We start from the raw sequence: 26,263 nt of genomic DNA, 5'->3' as shown, positions 1-26,263 counted from the left end.
TGTGTTTTCATTTTTTATTAGAGAAGTTGGAAGTTTAATTTCAATATTGATGGTAACATAATTTTCTCTGCCTTATTCAGAGGAACACACAGAATCAATCTGTACAAGCATATACAACAATTCAGTTGGTGGTTTGTGCCCTAAAATCAGTAATCTGATTAGCTCTAGATTACAGTTTCCATGCACTCCTCTGGGCTTTGGGGCATGGCTCCATTCCCAGGGGGGACTTCTTCATGCACTCTCTGCAACACAACTACAGCAGGCTTAAAGACCATGCAGATTAACACTGTAGCAAATTGTTTTGGTATTTAACAGACATAAAAAGGTTATTTCCTGATATGAAATTCTGAAAATCTGCATAAATATTTTTGTGTAAAATTAAATTAGTTATGTATTTTTTTTGAAACTAGAACTTGAAGTATCAAGAATGCCCACATAATTCATATACACATATATATAGACTTCTTCATTATGCTAAAAGTCTTGAGAGTCAAATTATATTCTGTGCCATACATTTTCTTACCCAGTATTTACTTGCATTAGGTTAACTGTGTACGGATTAGTCGTAATTGGTGCTTGTGTATCATGCAAACATAGTTCTAGTATTCCTGTTTACTAATCTTGTCATGTGGCAATACTTAGATGATTTTGCTCTCTGACAGTGAGAATTAGGAGTATAAATACTTTATACATGGTCACATTTACAAACGTTTGCCAATAACCACTTCACAATCTTTATGGTGTAAGAGTGAGCTGTAATAATCTGGAATTGGCAGAAGCAATTCCTAGAAAGCAATGTCAGATGTCAACTTTCTTAAAAGTGCCTGACAGAGTTCTCCTTTTGAGCACTGATGGGTTTTGGCACAGGGACACTGTTCTTTTTTTTTTTTTTTTTTTCTATTGTTCTAATTATTTCCACAACTGTTACAGGAAGTTAGCTTCTTATGGCATGGTGGAGACTTGGCACTTACTGATGAGGTAACTTAGATGTAGAAAAATTCCCCCAGATTATTTGTCTAGCAGATCACCACTTCTGCTGATAAATTTGTAGACAGAGTTTTTTTTCCCCCTAGTGCATGCGCTTACTATCACATGGCTAATACACTATTTTTGCTGTTGCTCAAACATGTCCTAATGCATCACAAAGCAGAGTTGTTAACACCAAGCTCATTTATCTGTGATGGTACTTTATAGCAAACATGTTTAAGTGGTATGATCAATGGGTAAACTCTGCCTTATTGGAATCGTAATTTTGGGGGATTTGTAGCTACTTTTAGTTGGCCAAGGAAATTCAGTATTCAAAATATTTAAGAGAAGTACGTAATTCTCTGTGGTTTCAGGTGACATCTTGTCTATACATAAAGGAAACGCAAAAGACATCAGCTTTCTTCCACGGAATTTGTGTTCAGAACTTTGGGAGTGCTCTTTTGATGCAGTGGTTCTGCGGTTTCAGTTTGCGTCCTGGAGTTTCACACAACTGTTGCTGGTCTGCGGTCCATCTCGGCTTCCAATTTCACCATCTGCTGCATCTCCTTCGCCTGTAACATCAGAAACGTGACCTTACATGTTGAAATCCTCTCCTGAAGCCATAGAGCAAACCCAATTTACTTCTCCCGTAAATTTGATGCTTGTCATTATGTCCTGGCTACTTAAAGTGTGGTCCATGGACCAGCATCATCAGCGTCACCTGGGATCTTGTGAGAAATGTGGAATCTTGGACTCCACCCCAGACCTACTGACCCAGAATCTGCATTTTAATAAGATCGCCAGGAAATTTTTATGCACGTTAAAGTCTGAGAAGGACTGGTCCACACAGTACCAGGAAAACAACCTGAGAAGAGGCTACGCCTGTTACTCATAGATTATGTCGTGTCTAATTGTTTGATTTAGTTTCTACAGATTGACATGCCTTGACTGTGTGTAGATAATTTGATCACTTTTAGAATAAGCATTGCTTATGCATGATTTATTCCCCAAATAGCCTGAAATTTAATTTAAAGTAGTTGCCTAAGAATTTCACTGATGGAGAAGTTCAGGTGGGAGCATATCACATTGATTTGGTTGGAGTATGCTGCAAACAGAACGTTACAGGAATATGTAGGGTTCCTGGAATGCTATTGTCCAAAAACTATCCTCATAGGCTCTCACTTCTCTGGAGTCATTCATTTTTTATGGTCCACCCCAGGAAGTAAGCCACGGTGAACTCAATCTCATGAATTAAGGCTGTCAAGAAGACAATCAGCTGATTTGGCGGGTGGAAAGGCATCATATGGGGACAGGTTCTGATGACAAATCATTGCCTGGCAAAATAGGGGAAATCAATTGGTTCATTTTATCTTTTACTTTCCAGCCGTATGCTTTTTTCCAACCCAATACATGGATCTTTCAGAGGAACAATAAAGCACCCTGTCCTTTTTTAGTGACACATTTTGAAATAAAGGGCATTTAAAAATGGAAACATGGATATAGAAAGATATAACTCAAGAGGAGGACTCTCATGAGCTCTGATGTTACTATTCATGTCTACTTAGGTATTCCAACCAAATGGAAGGTCATTGGGAGGATTTGGTCAACTCTGCAGATCATACTATGAACATCTAAATGTCCCAAATGAAGTCCTGCTACAAAATTAGTTTAACCCACAGACCATAGAGTGAGTTCCTTCTTATCGTTATTTTTGTTTGTTTGTTTTATGGGTTTTTTTGTTTTTTGCGGTACATGGGCCTCTCACTGTTGTGGCCTCTCCCGTTGCAGAACACAGGCTCCGGACGTGCAGGCTCAGCGGCCATGGCTCACGGGCCTAGCTGCTCCGCAGCATGTGGGATCTTCCCAGACAGGGGCATGAACCCATGTCCCCTGCATCGGCAGGCGGACTCTCAACCACTGCGCCACCAGGGAAGCCCTTATCGTTATTTTTATATTGTGGCTTTAAATTTCATTTTGGTGAGGATGGATATAATAACATTAAAGATGATAACTTTCTGCTTACATTTGGGATGGACGGTTCCCCCTCCCCAGATTTTTTTTATGCCTGAGATATAATAATGCTCTAATAGAGAAATGAAGAAATGGAGAAAAATATACAAACATGAAACTATGACACAAGCAGTATTCATAAGAGATGACAGTGAAACATTATCAGCACTTGAAATTAAATATTTTTATGTTTGCTAAGTAGTAATAAAGGATTCCCTATGCTTCTCCCCCTCTAGCATTTAAAGACAATATTGAACACTGTTTAGAAAGAAGGATCATATTAACACTAAAAAAGGATTCCAAGAGCCAGCTTCTCATATGAGCAGGGTGACCATTCATGCCCACTTGTCAAGGACGGTTTCAATTTATGCCCATGGCCTTGGCTATTATGAACAGCTTCCCCTTTCACTTTCAAAACTATCTTGTTTGAACAATAAATCATATGGTCACTTATAAGGGGTAATTAAGGTCCCTGGCAGATTGGATCTAACACAAAGCATGCCAAGAGTCATTGTATAATGACATTGTATAATGTTTCTGCATGCAAACCATAACTCTTTGTCATTAAAAACCACCAATGAACTTTTACCAGGGTGCTTTAAAAATTGATGGCAGTCATATTAATGTTTGTGAAAGATATGACTCTGTGACCCAGTCTTAGCTGTGGTCTGTCCAAACAACAACCATACATCACTGTTTTTGATGCCTGGGTACATCTTCATTAGCATGACTTGAGTTTCCCAGGTCTGCAACTGGAAAGGCTACTAAAACTCCATCAGAAATAATTCTCTCAAGATGTTGGCCATTTTGGTTTGAATATTACATCAGAAATCCAAGCATTAAATAGTCACACTCTTAAATCAAACCCTTGTAATCTTAACTAGTCATGAGCAGATGTGAATCATCAAAGCACCAAGAATACGGATGTAGTTGAGCAGGAAGGCAATGTCTTGCTTATCAGAGTTTTCAGTCCTACCTTGCGTTTGGGACACTGCATGACAGGATTTCAAAAGCTGTTTGTACAAAAATAGTAATGTCAAAATTGAGTCATACATACAAAACAAAGAAAATAAATGAATACTGAAGTGAATTTGAAAAATGAATGCAAAACCATATACAGAAAAGCAAAAAGCTAAGACTAAAACATGTATACAACCGTCAGTGACAAACTTCCCCCAAGTTGATCTCAACAGAAAAAAAAAGAACAAAACAAACGACCGATGCCTATTAGCCCAGACTGCGCCTCTCTTGTGGGGCAGTGAGTGGTGAACCCTCCCTTGAGCGAGACCCCCTCACCTTTCTTTATTAAATGATAGGATTGATGGCAAAAATCAATTTTTAAAACTTGGGTGTGACAGTAATGGAGCATTTCAGGTTTGAAATGGTGCGTGTCAAGAAGGATGAGCTCCTGTGTGGCTGGGAGGTCGATGGGAAACAGCAGCAAAAACCCTTTGGAGTTTTAAATGAATACTGGCTGACCTTTGGAGTTTTAAATGAATACTGGACAAGGCCATTAGGAGGCTTTAAAAGGCCATATGAAGTTAGGATCCAGAGTCAGGACTCAAATATATTAAAACTTGAGTTGTTTCTACCAATGCCCTCAACACTGTCTAGCTAATGAAGTAGATCGATTCCAGGCTTTTCTTTGGGAGTGACTGGGAGAATTTAGGCAATTAGGGTCACAGGAAAGCAGGTAAGAAACCTTAAAGGGAGGTATTATGGGAGAATGTTAAAATTCATTTATTTTTGGCTTAGAAACAGAAAAAAGTCTTGGGGTTTAACAGTAGTTTGGGAGATTGTTATACAAGTTTGGGATTGCCTGGAGACAGGAAACTGTTTTCCTGGGAAATATTGGTTATAAAGGGAGCTCTCCAAATGGTTCCAGACCTCACCTATTATGAGGGAAGAAACAGAGTCACTATGTCTTTTGCCCTGTGTCTATGACAGTGTTGAAACACACCGAGTAATTGAATTGAGAGGTCTCTGATCTTTAAATTCCAAAAAAAAAAAAAGGTATACCAGAAATACCTGGGATTGAATTTGCTATAGAATAGGCCATATTTGTAAAGCAAAGCTTAACAAAGAAATTCAAGTCCTAATTCTACATTTGCTGGAAGTGTCACTATATCTTGAATTTCTTTTCATGGAATCTCATTAAATCTTCATCAAATCTCAAGCCTTCTCATGTTTTTTCCTAAGCTTCTGTGACTCAAAGTATCAGGTGTGGGTGGTAACCATTACCTGTGACCCACTGAAAGGCATTATATGAATTTTTGGAACAAAAGGTCACTATTCTCCCAATATGATCCAATCAGTACAGTTATCACTAATCCAGTATTTCAGTGCAAGAACTGTGGTGTGATTTGAGTTACACATGTATTAGGATAAAAGCCCAAAGTGATTTTAAAATTATGCAATTTAGCTCTCAAACTAAAAAGACTAGGTAACCGTACTCTCTAGCTCTGATATACCACTATTGTAGTGATGAGTAATTTTTAGCACATTTATATTCTTTAGTCAAACTTGTTGCCAAGCAACACAATGATTTCTAAGTAGTTTCTTAATTTAGCTAACTGAAACATAACTGCATCTTACCTCCATTGTGCCTTCTTCTAAGGCATCCTTATCCCCACCCAGTCCTGATTCACTAAAGTGGATTCTATTGTTTTGGAGATGGTGGCTCTACCCCTACTCATTCTCCCATCCCCCCCCCCGCCCCCCATCCCAGCACTTTCTGAGAAATGCTTTAGGAGCAAAATCATTAGCAACTTGTACCAGAAGGTGATGTATCTATGAGTTGGTCAAATGAGTTGGGCCCATGGGACAATAAACACTTATTGTCCCCCTTAGGGATCTGTGGACTGTTCATGAATAGAAGTATTTAGCTGGAAAGGAAATGGGAAACATAACTCAGAAGTATGCCCATGCGTAAAACTTCTATCAACCAAAAAGTAAAGAATCTGAAACCAGAAGTTGGATTTATTTGCTACCCAATTGCAATACAAAAAAAAAAAAAGATTTTATGGTTTTGTTTTACTTTCTCAAAGGTAGTTTTTAGTGTAATTTCCAGTTAGGTGTTCTTCAGTGGAAGCCATTTACTCTTAAAAAATATACCTTAAATAGTATTACTTTATATATGAAAGGAAATAGGAAAGAATAATGTAGTACAAGTACGTATTTCCGCAAAACCTCTTTAAAGATTCTATATTGAAGTGAATTATCTAGAAACTTCCAAACCAGCTACACCTAAAGAGATGTGTTTGGACTGAGATAGACTGAAATTTTAACTGCTGCTGAGGGTCATTTTGCCACATAAGCTAGAGGTACTTCCATCAAATTGAAATGAGAGTGCGGATGGCCGATGGGCTATAGCCCATCTATATGTACTGCTCGAGGTAAACACACATTTATCCTGGTGTTGGTATATGCCTGATAGCTACTAAATAGTTGGATTTTGGATAACTCTTTTTATTTGTGTACATTTTTTGTGTTTATTTTTATTTGTGTATATTTAGCATTTAGAACCAAGAGTATGGTATCCACTCACTTCCAGTGGTTTGTAGAGTTATGGTGGCTCATGCCTCTAAGTTTCACTTGTAAGGCCTAATAAGGTTCTATAACTTCACTTTTAGATTGAGGTTGAAAGTAGGTGGTCTCTCTCATTTGCTTTTAAATACAACCTCACTTGTCTCTAGGGTACAAGTGATAAAACTCTAAGTGAAAATGAAGAAACAATTTGTAACCTCTTTTCTCCTCCTCTCAGTAATGTCCTTCTTAGAATCCCCATAATCTAATCAAAACATGATTTTTGATTCTTTTCTCCCCACAGCCACATTCCTCTCCCACTTCAAAAAAGAATACTTTCTGTTCTTGGTGGATGAAATGGGGTAAGTACAGTAGGAACCAAATTTTTCTAGCCATCTTTCCGTGCCACTACTCAGGCCACAGGCTTTAGCAGAAGGGTGACTCTGACCTAAGGGATTTGCCTCCCGAAGCTGGCTGGCTGCCTACAACTTTTTTATGCTTTTTAGGTGAAATACCTGCTCGTTCTGTTTCTCTAGGAATTCGAGGTGCTCAAGCTGGACTTTTTTCAACTGGTCCATTTCTTTGGACTGCTTCATTGCGAGCTGCAAAAAACAAAACAAAACAAAACAAAACATCTGGTCAACTTTGGGTTGTAATCTTAAAACTTATGGACGAAGGTTGGTAGTTTGCAACTTAAGTGACGGATATAAAAAAAAAATAAAAAAGAAGAAAGAAAAATAGCCTGAAAACTGGGAGAGTTTAAACCCATAATTTTTACTGGCAAGATAGTTCCTGCCAAAATCTTAGAAAACAAGAGTACTTGTTCACGATTAAAATCTGGCTTCATTTTCTGTACAAAATGGAGCAAATAATTACCTTAAAAATTTCAGTGAGAGATTAATTTAGCTTTCAGGGAGCAGAGAAGAGAAGCTAGAATGTTTGACGTACAGAAAAAGCAAATTAAGCAAATTAGCTAGTAGTCTGCTTTCTAAGCATGAGTTACTGTTTATAGTTTTTTTAAAGGAAAAGTGTCAAGAAAATTATAAAATACTTACTCGCTTTCTTTCTTCCAGAAACTTTTTAGTGTTGCTGCTGTTTAACTCCCTGACCCGCCTAAAAGCAACAGGTACAAACAACAGTTGGTATGACGTCGGTTGGACATGATATTAAATAAGAAAGAGTCATATTCCATTTAATTATTTGGATGGGATTATCACTTCCTTTTCCTAATTTTTATTGAGGAATTTTGAAATGTACAATGTACAGAGAAAAAGACAAAAAAAATCTGTGTACCCATCACTCAGATTAGTCAACATTAATTATGTTTTACCATGCTTGTGTCATATTTTTAAAGGAAATAAAGCATTGCAGATATACATAAACCCCCCTTTGTATTCTTCCTCACTCCACTTCCCTCCTTTCTCTCTCTCCAGAGATAACCACTATTCTGAATTTGGTGTGGACCTTCCTATCCATGTTTTAATATTTTTATTACATATGGACATATCCATATGTAATACACACAAATGTTTCTCAAACTTTCACATGCACACAAATCACATGGAGATACTATCAAAAACACAGATTTCTGAACCCACCCCCAGAGGGTGTGATTCAGTGGGTCTGGGGTGGACCTGAGATTCTGCATTTCTAATAGGCTCCCAGGTGATGCTGGTGTTTCTGGACTATACATATACTGTTTTGTATGGTTTCCAAATTAACCTAAATGCTAACATATTCTGGGTTTCTTTCTGTAACTTAAAACTTAGCCTTATGATTAAGAGATATAGCTATGTTTCAAATGATTCCATTATTTTCATCTGCTGCATGGATTTTTCCGTTTATGAGTATATTACAGTATTTTAATTTTGCCATTAATAGAAAGTAGGTTATTTCCCAACAATGCACAATGGTTTGGCACATAGGGTCCTGAAATGCTTGGCACACTGTCTATTGGCTAAATAAATGAAATGTAGGACATATCTTCTTGTGCATATGAGCAAAGGTTTCTCCAGGGTGTAAACCTAGACTGGCAGGTTGGTAGGGAGTAAACAACTTCATCTTTACTCCAAAGTACCTGTCCCAGTTTGCACTCCCACCCATGGTGTCTGGGTGTTACCCTTTCTCCATATCTTTGCCTACTCTTGTTACTATCAGACATTTCCTTTTCTGTCAATTGCTAGTTTTTTGAAATGGCATCATGCTGTTGTTTTAACTCACATTTCCCCTGATTATTGGTGAGGTGGAGTGTTTTTCATGACTAAATAGACGTATAATTGATTGAATTTCTATAATAGTTATAGGTCTATTCAGGTCTTCTCTTTCTTTTACAGTCAGTTTTTGGATATTTTAGTTTTTCTAAGCAATTGTCCATTCCATCTAGGTTTTCAAATTCATTAATAGTATTGTTTATAGTAGTCTTGGTTTTCAAAAGTATTTACTGTATTTGTAGTTATTTCCCTTTTCATCCCCAATACTACTAATTTGTGGTATCTCTTTCTTCTTTATCAGTCTTCCTGGAGGTTCACTGATTTTTTTTTTTTTCAAATAACAAGCTTTCACTTTTGCTTTTTTCACTTTTTTACTTCCATTGCCTTTTGTTTTCTATTTTAACATTTTTTGCTTCTAAAATTTTGATTTCTTCCCATCTGACATCTTTGGGTTCAGTTTATTTTTCTAATTTTATGTCCTCTTTGAGAATTTTCTTATTAATTTTCATTTCTTTAAAAAATATATGCATCTAGGCTATAATTTTCACTGTAAATATCACTTTAAGATCTAGTGGCAGGAAAGGAATAAAGACACAGACATAGAGAATGGAGTTGAGGACATGGGGAGGGGGAAGGGTAAGCTGGGAGGAAGTGAGAGAGTAGCACTGACATATATACACTACCAACTGTAAAATAGATAGCTAGTGGGAAGCAGCCGCATAGCACAGGGAGATCAGCTCGGTGCTTTGTGACCACCTAGAGGGGTGGGATAGGGAGGGTGGGAGGGAGACGCAAGAGGGAGGGGATATACGTATACGTATAGCTAATTCACTTTGTTATACAGCAGCAACTAACACAACAATGTAAAGCAATTATACTCCAATAAAGATGTTAAAAAAAGATCTACTCTCTTAGCAACTTTCAAGTAATATACAGTGTGAGCTACAGTCACCATGCTGAAATTAGATGCCTAAAACTTATTAAACTTATATTTGCAAGTTTGTATCTTTTAATCAATGTCTCCTCATTGACTCCCCTACCGTCACCCCCTGGTAATCACCATGCCACCCTGTTTCTATGAATTTGGCTTTTTTATAGACTCCACAAATATATAGTATTTTTCTCTGTCTGATTTAGTTCACTTAGGATAATGTTCTCAAAGTTCATCCATGTTGTCCCAAATGGCAGGATTTCCTTCTTTTTATGGCTAAATAATATTTCATTGAATAGACATCTCAAATTTTCTTTAACCATTCATCTGTTCATAGACACTTAGGTTGTTTCCACGTCTTGGCTATTGCGAATAATATTGTGATGAACATGGGGATGTAGGCATCTCTTCTAGATAGTGTTTTCATTTCCTTCAGATATATACCCAGAAATGGAATTGCTGGATCATATGGTAGTTCTATTTTTAATTTTTTGAGGAACCTCCTCCATACTGTTCTCCATAGTGGCTGCACCACCAATTTACAATCCCACCAAGAGTACACAAGGGTTCCCTTTTCTCCACATCCTTGCCAACACTTATTATCTCTTGTCTTTTTGATAACTGCCATTCTAACCGATGTGAGGTGATATCTTATTGTGGTTTTGATTTGCATCCTCTGATGATTCATAGTGTTGAGCATCTTTTCATATACTGTTGGCTATTTGCATGTCTTCTTTAGAAATATGTCTATTCAGGTCCCCTGCCCACTTTCAAAATCAGATTATTTGTTTTTTGCTATTGATTTGTTGATTTGCTTATATATTTTGGATATTAATCCCTTACCTGATATATGTTTGCAAATATTTTCACGCATTTGGTAGGTTGCCTCTTTATTTTGCTGATTATTTCTCTTCCTGTGTGCTTCAGCTAACTCTGACACATTGATCAACAGTGTTTATGTTGTCATTCAGTTATAAATATCATGTCATTTATGTTGAAATGTCTTCTTTGACCCAAGAATAGAAGTATTTTTCAGCTTCTGCATGTCTTTCTTAGCTCTCTGATTATAAATTTTTAATTTTATTTCTCAGTAGTTTGATAAGGTGGATACACACAGCATGTATTTAAAAAGGTAACCATTTGGCATAGAGAAATTATTTTTTAAGAGACCAGCCATTTGTAGATGTTTGAGAGTCACCTAACCACTGGATACTGAGTTATAATAAATAAGTATAATAAGTCAAAATAAGGAAATTAAATAAAAAACTTTCCTGGTTAAGTTACCAGTAACTCATAATTTAAGATACCTTGATCTCAACTGGGTTAAAGTCCATTTTGCAACATAATTGAAAAAGTATGATAAAGAGCTATTTAATAATTAGCACATTTATCATGTTGAATTCTATATTTCAGTTTGGACAGTCTAAAAAAGTTTAACAAGGTTTTATCATGGCATAAATATTTTGTGTTTTTCAGCTAAAGTGGACAATGTCATTTCCATGTACACAAGGCCATTAAGCAAAGTTCCTTGTCTGAGAATAACGTCCAGAGGGTGGTACTTTGTTAAAATAAACAAGAACCAGATAACTACCCCAAAATGATGGTGTAAATGAGCACTGATTAAATTGAGTAATAATCTCCCTAGAGAGACACAAATGACACTCCATGTTTACTGGGAAATTTCTTGGCCAAAGTGTTGAAAAGGCAATTCATTTCCAGGTCAAATTACTGTGGAATTCCAAATCCTATTGCTGGCCAGTTAATTCCAAACCATATTTAATCCAACAAAACTTCAGCATAAAAATGCACTGGTTGGTATTATGCTTTATATTTTGTCCTATTTCAAGTTTAACTTTAATTATGGTTAATAAATGAGATGCGTTTTAAAAATCAATGATACTGAAGTAGTTGGACAGCAGTTACTGCTGTGTTCAAGACAAGGAGGAAACATCAGGTATCAACTAAGCGTCCACAAAAGACCGTGTAGACAGTGGAATTGAAACAGGGGTACTTTGCTTGGAGCTGCAAAGTTTCCTAACAGCTCAGCCTATGGTCAACAGCTGAATGACGTAAAGCCCTAAACTTCATGCTCACGTTTTAACCCCCAAAGGTAATCTTCACTTTGCTCTGAATTTTGTTGAGCATAAAACACAGCCTTTGTGTGGGTGGTGAACTCAGCCGGCAGCCACATTCTATCCAAGTCTATTTCTCCAAGAGACGCAATCCTGCTGTGCTTGACCACTGCTGTGTGAACCTAGCTCTCAGTTCTGGAGCAACCAGCATCTGTGTTCTTAGAGGCTTTCGGGGCAGCCATGAGCATCACAGGTGAAGATGCTTTTTGGGATCACTGGGAACCAAGTTCTGCTAACTCCCTCTCTTGGGTACTATGACTACTGATGTCCTCTCAGATCCCCTTTACCAGCTTTGGCTAAAAGGCTTGCACCTGGGATCTTTTCTGGAGGTCACACAAACCTTCCCCCAACTCTATGTGGCCAATGACTGATTAACATAGAAGTACAAAAGCCAGACACCTGTGGTTCAAAGGGACAGATCATGGTAGAGTTTACAATCCAGAGCTTGGTATCAGGCTGAAGAGGAACTCTAGCTGAGACCATATCCTTACTTAGCCCCTGCCCTGGCCCACTCCTGCTTCCTCCTCTCCCCTTAGCTGAAGATCCTTTCCTCGGTAAATCATATGCACACAAATTCCTGTCTTTGTTTCTAGAAACCCATTCTAAGACAAGGATGAACCAGAAAACCTGTGTGTGGGGTGGTGGTGGTTTGAGATGGTGCCTGGTGTCAAGGACAGCACGAGGCCAGTCAAGGGAAGAAGACCATCCTACATGCTGTTATATAGACTGTAAGTCCATTCAGAATGGGCTTAACACCTGAGCAGATGAGATGCTTACAGGATGACCCAATGGGATGTGGGAAGGATATCTTGCCATGTTTTATATAATTTTGTTTGTAAATTAGCACACATATATTGAATGTAAATCTGTTTTACTAGTGGTAGTAAACAATCAGAAGATGTTTTACAGCAATAATAATACATCTTCTAGCAGTTATAATAGCAGGATTCTCAACCGGAACTCACAGGTTTGTTTATATCTCAAATGTGAGTGTGTGTATACACACAGAAATATTGTCGAGTCTGTGTCTTCAAGTCAATGTTATATTCCGGCAGTGAGCGTTCTGACTCACCTTTCCCGTTCTGCTTTATTCTTGATAGATTTATCTTGGCTGATGGCTTTGCTATTTTCCATAGAAATCTTAGCCTGGTGTGCTCGCATTTCCTTGCTTTCCCTATGTATTAAAAATAAACAAACAGGTGGTGATCATTTTGTAATGTATAGAACTATTGAATCACTATGTTGTGTACTAACATAGGAACTAACACAGTGTTGTAGATCAATTATACTTCAAAAAACAAAAAATGAAAAACAAACCTAACCAAACTCCTAGAAAAAGAGATCAGATTTCTGGTTACCAGAGGCAGGGGTGGGAGGAGGGGGAATTGGAGGAAGGTGGTTAAAAGGTAACAACTTCCAGTTATGAGATTAATATGTCCTAGAGATGTAACGTACAACATGATAAATATAATGAACACTGCTGTACGTTATATATGAAAGTTGTTCAGAGAGTAAACCCTAAGAGTTCCCATCACAAGGAAAACATTTTTTTCTTTTTCTTTTCTTTTATATCTATATGAGATGATGAATGTTCACTAACTTTCTGTGGTAATCGTTTCATGATGTATGTAAAGCCAAAGCACTATGCTGTACACCTGAAACCATACAGTGCTGTATGTCAGTTACATCTCAATAAAACTGGAAAGAAGAAAAATAAATTCGGGGAGTGGAGAGCTAGTGTTTAGTGGGTATAGAGCTTCAGCTGGGGAAGATGAAAATGTTCTGGAGATGGATGGTGGTGATGGTTGCACAACAGTGTGAATATACTTCATGCCACACATTTTAAAAATGGTTAAATTGTAAATTTCATGTTATGGATATTTAACTCTAATAAAAAAAATGAAAACGTAAACAGAAAACACATTCCACATGTAACAACGGGACTAGGTTCACTTTTTATTTCACTATTGGGCTCATCAAGTTGTTTTGTACTCTGTGGAAAGGAGGGCAGGAGCCCTGATCCACGAGGATGCTTCTCCTGGGGGCAGTGGGTCACTGTGAAGTAACAGTGGTGGGCTGGGAAGAAGCGACATTATGTGTGTCTAAGCTAACCCTAACCACACAATGATCGTATTCAGCTGCCCAGAGTAGGACACTGTCATTAACATGCCATAAGAATTCTGAATAATAAAAGCTACAAATCCTAAATTATATACAAATATCTCAGGCAATCATGTTTACCAACCTATATACAATTTAAAAAAAAGTAAATAGTGAATACAGCATGAGAGTAATCAAAGAATGCACAAGGACAACCACTTATGGTCAGTAAAATACAAGGATATTCCAGCTTTGCCCCATGTTTTTTGGGATCAGATGGCTTGGAAGAGAAAGGATGTTCTAACACTCACAAGTGACCATCCTGTTTTCTGACAGCCCAAGGGAAGGAAGGGGATGAAATGGTTTCAAATAAGCATAGGAAATAGGGGGGAAAAAGGATGTTTACAGGTGACTGATCACTGTGTGTGTGAATGCGTGTGTGTACCACAAAAACTCGTATCTTTATATTATTGAAGAGTTCATTAAAAGCATACAATTTAGAATACTAAAATGAATATTATTAACAAAGAATCTTCCCTGGAACCTGCAATCTCCTTGAAGCACTGCCTGGAAATGAGGGACCAAGGAGTGAGGTTGTTTAAGTAATGTTTGTACTTCAGGGAAAGGGATGGACAAAGCTGAAACAGAGAGTTCTTCAGTCAGAGACCTTAGGGCCACAGGGGCTGGAATATGTATAGAAACTCCTGGGCCCAAGAAAATGGCTCTCAAAATTTTTCATAACTTGTTATTAAATTGACCATCTCTTCTTTCACTCAACAAGCACCTATCTATAACCAAATAATGCTGCTGAATGTTAAGAAGGCAAGATTTTTTAACCGAGAGCGACAGCTGTGATGGTGACAAAGAAACACAACTACAGGATGCTTGAGAAAAAGCTTTGATGCTGCTGTTTTTTTGAAAAATACCCCTGTCATCAATCTATTTTTTAAGGTAAGTTAGTATTAAGGTTATGGTTCCTTCAAATGACTTCCTGTGTCATGCAAGAATTCATTTACTTTTTTTTTAGACAATGCCTGCTGTTGTGGGCTAATTTTTTCCCTATATTCAACTTCAAAAGAAAAAAAAAATAGAATAGAGTACCTTATTCTTTGAAGTATCTTTGAATAAGGGTGGAAACCTAAAATCTGGTATTGTAGCAATGGTCAAAGGGAGGATAATGAACAGACCTTTCTGTGTACTAAATCAAGAGCATTTCTAAGGGAAAAAAAGACAACTTTTAATCCTATACAAATAAATAGAATACTTGAAAATGGATAGGGCCTGGAAACTTAGCCCACAGGAAACTCAGCATAGTATACCTCATTTAGTTGATTCATGTGAGAATCAGAAACTATGGCAAAAATACTTCATGTTCTTATGGCTGTATATCACTCCAAAATGAAGCTGGAAATCTGAGAATGTGCCTGGATAATTCATGCAGTTAGATTTTAAAAGTTTCTTTTTGATTTGTTTGTAAAATGCTTCTGTTTTCTACTTTTTTGTGTGTATCAACAGACCATAACTGTGGCATACAGCTGGCACTAAGGAAGGCGCAGGCGAGCTGCAACAAAGCTGTGATAAAAAGACATAACTGACCTAAACACTCTTCTGCCCTGGGAAAAAGTCCAGCTCATCATCTTCAGTATGCAATTTGCTGAAATGGGGTGAGACCAAAATAAACAGATACTTTTTGCTGTTTCTTGATCAGGCCTGCTTTTCTAGAATTCATAGAAGTCCAGACAGTGGAAACAAGGGTCTTTCCTCAGGTACCTCTGAGTGATCAGAACCAATCCCTCTAGGAGCTCAACTGCTTGGTCTTTATCTCCTTCTATGTCTTCTCTTCTAAGAGGCTCCAGATCATTTTTCAAAGGCCACCTCCAGCCTTATCATTCTATGAAGCATCTGGGACCACTTGGAGGCGGTAGAGCCTGTGACACGTTTTAGTACGTATCATATGCTACTTGTAACGTGACTTAATTTGTCATGGGAATGTGAGATCTTGCCAATGCTTGGAAGCCCTTTGATGGCAGAGGCCATTTCTCATAGTTCCTCTTGCTCACGTCAACTGTACAATAGGATATATGTAAAAGCTCAATGTTGTATGTCAAGTTGATTTTCCTTACTACCTTGACAGGTGCATACACACACACACACACACACACACACACACACACACACACACACACACACACACCACAAAACTAGTCTTTTGTAAAAATTGGGAGTGTCTTCTGGAGCTAACTCTCCCACCTGTCATGGGACAGTTTCAGCTGCAGGGTCTGCTGCTCGTGGGCGTTGATGAGGAGCTTTCTGAGTAGCTCGCACTGCTGGCTGAGGTGCAGATCCCGGATCTCCTGCTCCTCTGCACTGTGAGTGTTGATCATGTCTGACCACTCTTTTGTGTGCTGCGCCACGATCTCCTTGACCTGCATGGGGAAAAGGGGGTGGTGCCACTTGGAATTCTCACAGGTCAGGTAGGAACTGAAAGCACAGTATTAGCCATGCATTTCAGATCCCTCCCACCAATTTACTTGGTCAATCAGTAGACACCCATATAACCTGCAAAAATATGTACTAATCAGTGGGAATCAGGAAGTCATTGCTTATTAAAATAGAGCAATCACTTTGGCTCTAAATACTTAATCATGACTCGTTATTTCAACTGCCTAACTCACCCACACTCTGGTTTGTCTGGGCTTTGGGCTCCTTTAGCAATTCTATCAGAATTCTCTTCATCACCTTATATTTTTCCAGGTTCACTTCCACAAGGCCACAGATCTGAATAGAGAGCTGTGTTCTCTTATTCCTGGATCATGACTTATTGTGTCATTTGAACAGATGCTGAGGTAGAAAGTCTTCTCCTGCAAAGAGTATCCATGCTCTTCACACTGTGGTTTTACAGCTCATCAATAGCTAGATTCTCTTTCTCCACCTCCTTGAATCTGGCTGACCTGTGACTTGCTTTAGCCACAAGACAGTAGCAAATGTGATACAAGCAGAAGCTTGGAAAGTACTTATCCTTTTTCTATGCCTGGAACCCTGAGGCTAACCTGTGGTAAAGCCTGTGCTAGCCTGCTGGAGGATGAGAGGTCATGTAGGAAAAAAACAACCAGCAGTCAGCTACCCACCAGAGAGCTGAGTGAGGCTATCAATCCCAGCTGACTGTTGACACACACATGAGCCCAGCCAAAATCAGTAGAACTGTCCAGTATAGCCCAAATTCTAACCCACTGAACTCTGAGCTAATACACGGTAGCTGTCTTACGCCACTAAATTTCGGCATGGTGTTTCACGCAGCAAAAGCAAATTGATATGGTGGCCAACGTTTCTGCTTTCCTATTTATGCAAAGCATTTAAAAATCATGGCATGTTGCATAGTTGTTAATTCTCACATATTCCAGTTAAGAAAAGAGAAAGAGAGAGTGGGGAACAACTCTTAAAGATACACAGCTTACTGCCTCTACAGACTGCATGGCAGAGTGGACACAAAATACACAGCACTAAAGAGAACTTCGGCTTGGATGCCTGGTTGGCCCAGGTGTGTGGCAGGGTCGCTGGCTGGATGACAGAGCTGCATGTAGACATAGGGAGGCTGGCTGGTTTGACCAAAAGCTACAGTTGGAAACTTTCTTTCACAGTTTCTTTTCTTTTATAATTATTATAATTATTTATGTTCTTGATGGCACCTTGGTGCTCAGCTCTCCAAAATGTCCATAATCTTAATTAATGTCCCCTAAACTATTTTCTTGCGTCTTTGGGGGAATCCAAGTAATTAGGCTCATCTCCTAGAATCTCAGCTCTGGATTTTTTCCCATCCCAAACTTCCACAGCAAAGTTAGGACGGAATAAGTATCAAAGAGCTACTGAATCCTCAAGGTGGGTGGTTTTCTGTCCTATGATCAATGTTACTTCTATAGGGAATCATATTGTGTATTTTATACACTATTTCCTTTTAGTTGTTTCCCTTGATGCCTCTGAGGCAGACAACATAGATATTGTGAGCATATGTTTACAAATTAAGGAAAAGGTGTTCCATGAAATGGCTCTTCTCCAAGCCAGTGAGCCCAGAGCCCCAGGCTACTGTTATTTCTGATTTAAACTGGGTGCAGCTTCTAAAAAATTACACAGTATCTTCTGCAGTTGCTGCTGTAAAAATAGGTATTTTCTTACCTTAGATTTGTGATCTGATGTCAGCGTCTGAATTTTAATTTCTGTTTCTTTCTTCATTTCGAGACAATTACTTCCCCTGAAAATGGAAAACCACAAATGCATGCCAGGCATTAGATATCTTTCCTCTCCCAGGAACCTTTGCTCCAAAGCCTTCCAATGAAGACAATTTGTTCATCAAACATGAGACGCCATGGCTCACTGGGCAGCCTCGGTTCTTCCAGTAATAGATGCACACCTTACAAAATATCTGTATCGTGATTACTCAATTCAACCACTACACAAAGAGACATTTCAGACCTAACAATTATTTCATTGTTAAAGGTTTGTTGTCAGAGTTTCCATTTTGGTTCCTGCTTTTCTTCAAGCTATTTTTTATTTATTCAATAATACACTATTTAGGATGAGAACTGAAAAATAGGACCTCAGCCTTGAAGCGAGTTTTCAATTCTTCCACTTTTGTAAAGCCAGATTTTTGTCTTTGACACATGCCAGCAAGGGAGAAAAATAGCATTTCTTGGCAATGCAGGGTAATTTTTGCTTCTTACTCTATTGTGAGTAGGAAATATATACTAGGCAATTGCCCAGCAACTATTACTGCTTATTTCAGTGATTAATTTTTCCTTTTGGAATATCCATATCATTGCTGAAACCAGAATAGGCCCTGAGCTTCTGCCTTCAGCATATATGCTCTGATTTATTATGGCCTAAGTCAGAGTGCTTCATCATATTATTAATAGAGAGTGTCTCTGAGAGGCACATTCTAAACATCCAACTTATCACTTCTCCATGGCTGGCACTGAGTGTGTTTCCCTCCTGCTCTGTTATTCAGTGAGCTTGCAGCATCACAGAAACATTCCCCCAGCTTAATTCTATCAATAGATAAAATCTTGCAAGGTAAATGCAGTGATAGGTTTTATTCAACAGTTTCATCTGTTGGCATAAGCTAAGGATTCTTGTAATATTAAACATCAAAATTGCATTTTTTTCCTTGAGTGTATCAACCTTATTATTTATTACCTAGCAATGCAAAATGATTTCTGGAATTTTTCCAGCTGTAATTTGTCCTTCCTTCTCCCCCTCGACCCCCATTCACCTTAAAGGTACCATGAAAGACACAGTTATTACTTCATTAACCAACAGCTGCAGAACTTGAATAAAGCTCCTCTTTTCCACTTCAGTCACTCCCTTCAGCTGAGTGAGTCGCTTATTTTCCAGGAATCATTGTTAATGATGAAAACACAGATAAGACTAAGTTCTTCCTTGGCCTAAACAGGCAGTTGAACTGTGGGAAAAGACAAAACATAAAAAGGCAAACAGCCTCCAGAAGGACATAAACAGCATTTACCCCTTCTTCTTCATTGCCTTCTCTAGGATTTTCTCATGAGTTGACTTCTCCTTGTCATACTGCGCCACAATTTTGTCAACTTGTGTGCAATGTAGCTTCTGCATGGTACTGTGCTCCTGAACGAGAAGAATTTGTAGTGACGAGTTAGACCTGTAGTGTAGCTGATAAACTTTATCCCATGTTGGGCTGGCATAATTTTCAACAGCTCTTTCAGAGTCTTGGTTTGAAAATCAAGGAGTAACTGAGTCTGGGAGCTGGAAAGACTTCCAATCTCCCACTCAACCCAAGAGTTTCTTGTATTCCCATAAGGTCTCTCCAACAAGTGGGTTTCCAGTCTCAGTCCATTGAACATGCCCACATCAAAAGGCAGCCCTGCCCACTGCTGGGCAACACCAATCATCCCAAAGTTCTTTCTTCTGCACATAGATGTCTCCATAGAACTGCCACCCATCCATCTTTGTTCTGCTGAGTCATCTAATGAGTCCACTGCCCCTTCTACAACCTAGTCCCAAAAACCCAAGTTCAGCTACCATATTTATTCTCTTTTACATGCTGAATATAACTATTCATTATGTGGCATGGCTTCTAAACACCGGACACGTTTTGGAAGGTCTTGAATACCATCATTACACAGTGAGAACCTCCACTGTGGTTGTCAATATCAGCTCATTTTGAATCCCCATAAATTGATATTTTTGCCAGCTTCCTAATCTAGATGCACTCACAAGGATGACAGAATGTTGAGGAACCCTGGCCTTCAGCTTTACAGATAGTTAAAATATTTCTCCACATGCTTCCTTCAATCACTGAAAATGGGGCTGCAATGCTTTGAAAATAAGTATTTCTTTATAAACATTATTTCTTCCTGATAATTTGGTCATAGCCAGGGACTTAACTGAAATCAGATTTCTTTAGCTGATCAGCCCCTAATCATAGAGGAAAACAGTTCAATCAGTAATATCCACTCTAAGATGATGCTTGATGTTATATCTTAGTCTTACTCTTGAGAGACTTAGAGAAATGAGATGATACTAAAGTCTGGAATGGATAGACTTTGCTCAGGTTATATAACTACCCTCATGGTCATGTTTCCTTTTGCTTATTTTTTTAAGTGAGTAACAAAAGTGAGTGACTTAATTATTTAAAATTAATTTTCTTCCTAAGGTAGGCTCACCTTTAACCTAATTCATGGATATCTTAAAAGATTTCATAAAATATAAAGTGGGAGGGATTTTGAACTTTCCCAAGATTTTCTTAATTTCCCAATACTGTTAGCAGGTTAACACAGGACTTGATTTACAGTTCATTTATATATAAATTCTTCAGAAATGCATTGGTGCACATGGTCTCAGCATTCCTGTCCAGTGAATAAATGCCTCTGGGAGAAGGCATGGAGGAAGGTGGTGCTAGGCAGGAAGGTTCTAGGAATAGGACCTGATAACAGGGACAATGAGTGCTCCGAGGTGATGTTACCTTCCTCTGGATTTGGGGTTAGGGAATTATAGGTAACAATGTCCTGCTTAATTTATGGTAACTTGGAACACCTCATAAATCCAGTCCTGTTACCAATATCTGTGCCCTTTTGTGTTATAAACTAGGGGTTCTGCATTGGGTTAAGGACATGGACAGTCTCAGGTCTTAGGACAAGCTACTTACCCTCTCAGTCTGTTCATCTTTATAATTGGGAGACTGATACCTTCTTCAATCTTTATAATTGGGAGATTGTTGCCTACTTCATAGGGTTGTTAGGATTAAATATAAGAGAAATCATATTTCAAATGCCTGTTATACCTTATTCGAAATACAATTACATACAAATCTACTTATATTATTCAGTACTCATGAAAACATGCAGAGAGTGACCTGGGAGAAGGGAGAACAGCCTGAGAAGTTAAATCAATAAACTTTTCCTCCAAGCTTAACCTACTGCTGCAGGAATAGATTGACACGTCGATGTATCCTTATTTAAATGGATTTAGCTACTCTTGCATTGTCATGGGGGAAAAACCCACTAAATCACCCTACTACTAGCCTTCCTTCTAAGATTTAGTAATCATCATGCCTGTCTGGCACATGCATTAATTTTCCTGGGCAAATAAGGGGCTCTATGCAAGTCTAGAATAAAACATTTCAGAGGTGCCACATTGCTATGTCTCTTGCAAATATCATTGAAAGGAGGGTGGAGAAGATTGTTTCTTTAAATATTCTAGTGCAGCACAAGAAAAGGAAAAAAAAAGAGGCTCTGAGGATTGGAAGTAAGCTGACATAGACTATTGCTTAAGGAAGTATTCTGGTGAACCTTAATTAACCCAATTAAGATATGAGGAATGAGGGTGTTTGTACCATAAAGGCATTCATGATGGCTTCAAGTATATAAGATATGCTATACAAGGGCAGGGAAAACCTCTTTTTTTCACCACTACACGGCCCAATGCTTGGTACAAAGTAGATTCAGTAAATATTTGTTGCATGAATTAAAAAAATTAGCATGGAAAAGCAATAAGAGGACTTGGATTCTGGTCCCAGCTCATCCTAGTGGCCTTGTGTAACAAACATAAATCTTTCCAGGCTTCAATTTCTTTATTAGAAAACTGAACAGGACCTTGTTTGCCCAACCTAATTCATGGTTATGAGCTGCAAGTTACCTAATATATATAGAATTTTAAAAAATTAGAAGCATATTGAATTAAAATGATTACAATGAATACACATAACAAGTAAGCTCACCTTGAAAAATTATCTCTTGTGTTTCTCTCTGTGCTCAAAACTATCCCTGCGTGGTAGGTAGCAGGTATTGAAGTTTTGGGATAATCTGGTTCCCAGACAACACTTCCCCTTTCACAAAGAAATGGGGACCTAATTACTGATCATCACGTGATGGGCATGGCGGTGGGCTCAAGCTTCAGCTTCCTGTTGTACAAACTAGAGGAGCCAGGAAATTATCTCTAAGCTTATTTATACTAAAAACAAAAAACAAACAAAAAAAACTATCATTGATTTTATTCTTTTGGTCCTTAACTGAGTCATGATACCCTATGGAAGAGATAAGCCCTTTTTCATTCTTTCAGGTCAAGAGTACCAAAATTAAATATGTTGACTTAAAAGTCTATCTTAATTGGAACATTTTGGGGAAATTAATGTATGGCTTTTAGCAGGATTTGTATATGTTTCTATCAAAGTTAAGAGTACCTGCTCTATATATGTATATGTATAATTGATTCACTTTGCTGTACACCTGAAACTAACACAACATTGTAAATCAACTATACTCCAATAAAAAAAAAAGAACTGTCTACCACCATGAACTGCTAAAGGAAAAAAAAATCAATAGTAACCTCAAAAGCTACAGTATATCTATTTGCTCAGTGGAAAAAAAAAAAAACATTAAGAGTAAATTCAGCTTCTTCTGGGAAAAACTTCTGCTGCAATTCATTCTTGTGGCTGATGTGACTCTGGGCATAAATTCTCACGCCACAGATGATACTGAAACATCTGAGTAAATCACGTTTGCTCAGCACGCACCTCTGAGATTACCAGTAAGCTACCTTTGTGGGTGGTTGCTGTGTCTCTGCCCATTTCTACTTCATGACAGAGTTGTAGGTCTGTTACTGACTTCTTACCACGAATTACATTTGATGAGTTTAACAGTAGTCTTGGTGTTTATTAACAGCAAAACTGCTTGCATAGCAAAGAGCATATTTTCCATTAGCAGCTTTACTGAAATGCCAAATTTTAGTCAGATTCTCAGGCATTTTATTTGACTCATCTAGTGATGATGCTGCAAACTGGTGGTCCAAGGGATGCATTCAGTTTTTGTTATTGCTTTTTTTTTTGCCTACATGGTGTTTCAGAAAAAGACTGAATTAGTGGCCATAGTTAGGTAGCACTGTAACTGTTAGAAAGGGTTATATAAATATTGTTTCACAGAAAGGCTGGGGTAGTTAATCCTTACTATTGCTTGACAACAGGGCAAAACCCATTTTTCAGGGAGGCCTGTTCTGTATCTTACAGGCCTTTAGTGGGGTTTTCACTGAGGAACAGTAGAGAGTGCTAAATAATATTCCTAAAGAAACAGTTTTCAAAATTTAGTGTGCATAGGAGAGGAGCTTATTTAAAATGTATTTCCTAGATTTCTCCTTGGAGATGATAACAAAGTCTCCAGTGGGCACAAGAATATGCAGTTCTATGAAGCCTCCAGTTCTTGGCCCAAGGATCATGTGTTGAAAAAGCAGTCCCAAAGGATGCCAAGATATCTGTGCCCTGTAGACTCATGACTACTCTTAAAAACCTTTCACTAAGACCATCAAGATGTGTGGAAATAAAAACTAATGTGGGAAAACTCAGAGGCAACCCAATACAGTGATGAAGAGCTTGAGTTCTGGAGTCTGATAGAATTTGGTCCAAAGCTTGGCTCCACCATTTAAAAGCTGGGTGATTTAGTCAAGCTGTGTTTCTTTTAAGTGTAAATTATCTCATCTGGCAAATGGTTGGTAGACTGTTTGCAAAAAGGGCCACAATGATTTCTCTTTCTGTATCCAATTCCCTTTGCAACCTGACTTTGTGGTTCCTCCTGCCAAGAAGTAGAGTCCTCATCCCTTGAACCTGGGACAGCCTTGTAACCTGCTGTAGCCAAGAGATGGAGGTGGAAGTGATGCTGTGCCAGTTCTGAGCTGAGGCTTGGTCTCTTGGGACCCCTACCATGTGAACAAGCCTGGACTACTGCTGAAGATGAGAGACCACAGAAAGCAGAGGCCTTCCAAAGTCAGCCAGCCCCCCACATCTGCCCACCATCTGCCAAACTGGTAGTGACAGCAGATGCACAAGTGAACCCAGATGAGACCAGGAACATCATCCAGCTGAGCTACAAAATTGTGGGCTAAATAAACAGTGGCTGTTTTTAGTCACTACGTTTGGGGATAGTTTGTTACTCAGCAAAAGCTAACTGATACAAGTTAATATAATTATAATACTCCTTTATATAATTGTTATAAGAATACCAAATAATAAATGCTTATGTATATATTAGCTAGTTTTACCTTTTGAAAAGTATTGACAGATAGAAAAACTAGTGTTAGGATAAATAAGATCAAATGGGATCAGGCACTAAGTGGGTCCAGTGGTAATAGATTCATCACATCCTCTCACCTCCTTCACCAGTGTTTCTTTTTTTCAGCTTTAAAGACAAGTGCATTAGTTGAGTAGACCTCAGTATATATTGGGCAAGTAAATATTCCAATATACCCTTAATCTTAAAAGTTGGCTCAGATGAGACAGTGGAAAGAATTAGGGAAGTACTATAGACTGAAAAGTTACAGAAACTTTATAGAGAGAAAGGTCTAACTGTTTGAAAATAATTATTTGCAAAGCCTTTGGACAGTTCAAATAGATGAAAAGCACTTTAATTATAACCAGCATGAGTGAGTTATATTGCTCTAGGCACTTCTCTGAATTTCATTTTATTCATGTCTAAAATGTGGATAGTACCATTTGGGTTTCAGAGATATTGCGAGAATTTAAGAATGTATATACAATGTGTAACACAAAAGTGACAGTAAATAAATGTCAGCCTTATTAGTAGTGGTAGTTCTATATAAAAAGATTATGGAATTCAGAGTTCATAAATTATACTGCCAAAGCAGGTTGAATAGAAAAGTGGGCCCCCTGTGTATTTAATGTGGGAGAAGGAATTCATCATAAGCTTATAATCATACATTTGTGACTTTAACTTCTGAAGTACATGAGGATATGGAAAACAAGCCATGAAACGCATTTGCCTGCTAAGAAATGCTTTCAAAAAGCATTCTGAAAAGCAACAGGCAAGCACTGTATATTTTACTGTGCAATTTGGCTCTGTTACTTGACTGAAGGTATTTTGAAGGCTTCCTCCAAAAAATGTACACTAAAGCTGTTACGAAAGTCCACACAAATTTAGATGGTAGGATTTAGGGAGATTTAAAATCTCCTTTTAAGTTTTGGTTCTATTAGAATGTGGGGCTCCAAGAAGCTTGAAGTTGTTTCTGCAAATGAAGGCAACTTGGATTCTATTCTGCCATATAGGAATTATTTGTTACTAAATACTAATATTTCCTCACCAATAAGTGTGAAGAAAATGGAAGGAATAAAGTTCAGTGCCATCAGAGGGGAAGAGCTATCAAAGCTACCTCTAAATTCTCTCATGCAAAAATAATTTTTCACTTGCTATTGACTGAATATTTGTATCCCTCCCCACTCTGAATGTGGAAGCCCTAATCCCCAGTGTGTTTGGAGGGGGTGTCTTTGGGAAGTGGTGAGGTCATGAGGGTGGAGCTTTCATGAATGGGATTAGTGCCCTTATAAGAAGATACAGGAAAGAGATGAAAGCTCTCCACACCATGTAAGGAGCAGTAAGAAGGAGGCTGTCTGTAAACCAGGAAGGGGGCCCTCATCAGACACTGAAACTGGTGCACCCTGACCTTGGACTTCCAGCCTCCAGTACTGTAAGAAAGAAACTGTTGTTTAAGCCACCTGGTCTATGGTAATCTGTCATAGCAGCCCAAACTGACTAAGGCACCATCTTTGCCACTTTTCCGATTAAGCAGATAGGCCTGTTAATAGAACTGAGACAGTCTGAACTCGAAGCTTTAGATAGCGAACCAGCAGACAATTCTGCTCAGTGTTATATAGGTTAAGTTCTAAAGAACCAAGGAGCAACCTTCCTCAGCAGCTGTCCAGGTAACCAGTATATTGACACTGTCCAAACTAGATGGAGATTTACATACTGTCCCATGTGCTGCCACTGCCTTTGACGCAATGCGGGAACTTGTTTACTTACTGAAGCATCCAATATCCTTCACAGAATAATGCAATAAGAGTATGGGTTCCAGACTCAAGACAA

General features: G+C 38.3%; 1 protein-coding gene across 3 annotated transcripts in view; it reads right to left on the bottom strand.

Moving 5' to 3' along the window:
* Positions 1–26,263, bottom strand: part of PLCB4 (phospholipase C beta 4) — a 418,294-nt gene continuing 392,031 nt past the window's right edge. For all 3 annotated transcript variants that reach the window (XM_060122522.1, XM_060122523.1, XM_060122521.1), the window contains 8 exons: positions 19,390–19,505; positions 18,045–18,120; positions 16,125–16,300; positions 12,847–12,948; positions 7,557–7,614; positions 7,017–7,103; positions 3,953–3,989; positions 1–1,538 (listed from right to left, as the gene is read on the bottom strand). In XM_060122522.1, the coding sequence (XP_059978505.1) occupies positions 1,450–1,538; positions 3,953–3,989; positions 7,017–7,103; positions 7,557–7,614; positions 12,847–12,948; positions 16,125–16,300; positions 18,045–18,120; positions 19,390–19,505 (741 nt within the window). In that variant the 3' untranslated portion in view covers positions 1–1,449. The remainder of the gene's footprint in view (positions 1,539–3,952; positions 3,990–7,016; positions 7,104–7,556; positions 7,615–12,846; positions 12,949–16,124; positions 16,301–18,044; positions 18,121–19,389; positions 19,506–26,263) is intronic.

This window comes from Lagenorhynchus albirostris, chromosome 15 (assembly GCF_949774975.1).
Source record: "Lagenorhynchus albirostris chromosome 15, mLagAlb1.1, whole genome shotgun sequence".
Classification (NCBI taxonomy): domain Eukaryota; kingdom Metazoa; phylum Chordata; class Mammalia; order Artiodactyla; family Delphinidae; genus Lagenorhynchus; species Lagenorhynchus albirostris.
Note: the sequence above shows the minus strand (reverse complement) of the source record. Positions and strands in the feature narration are given on the sequence as shown.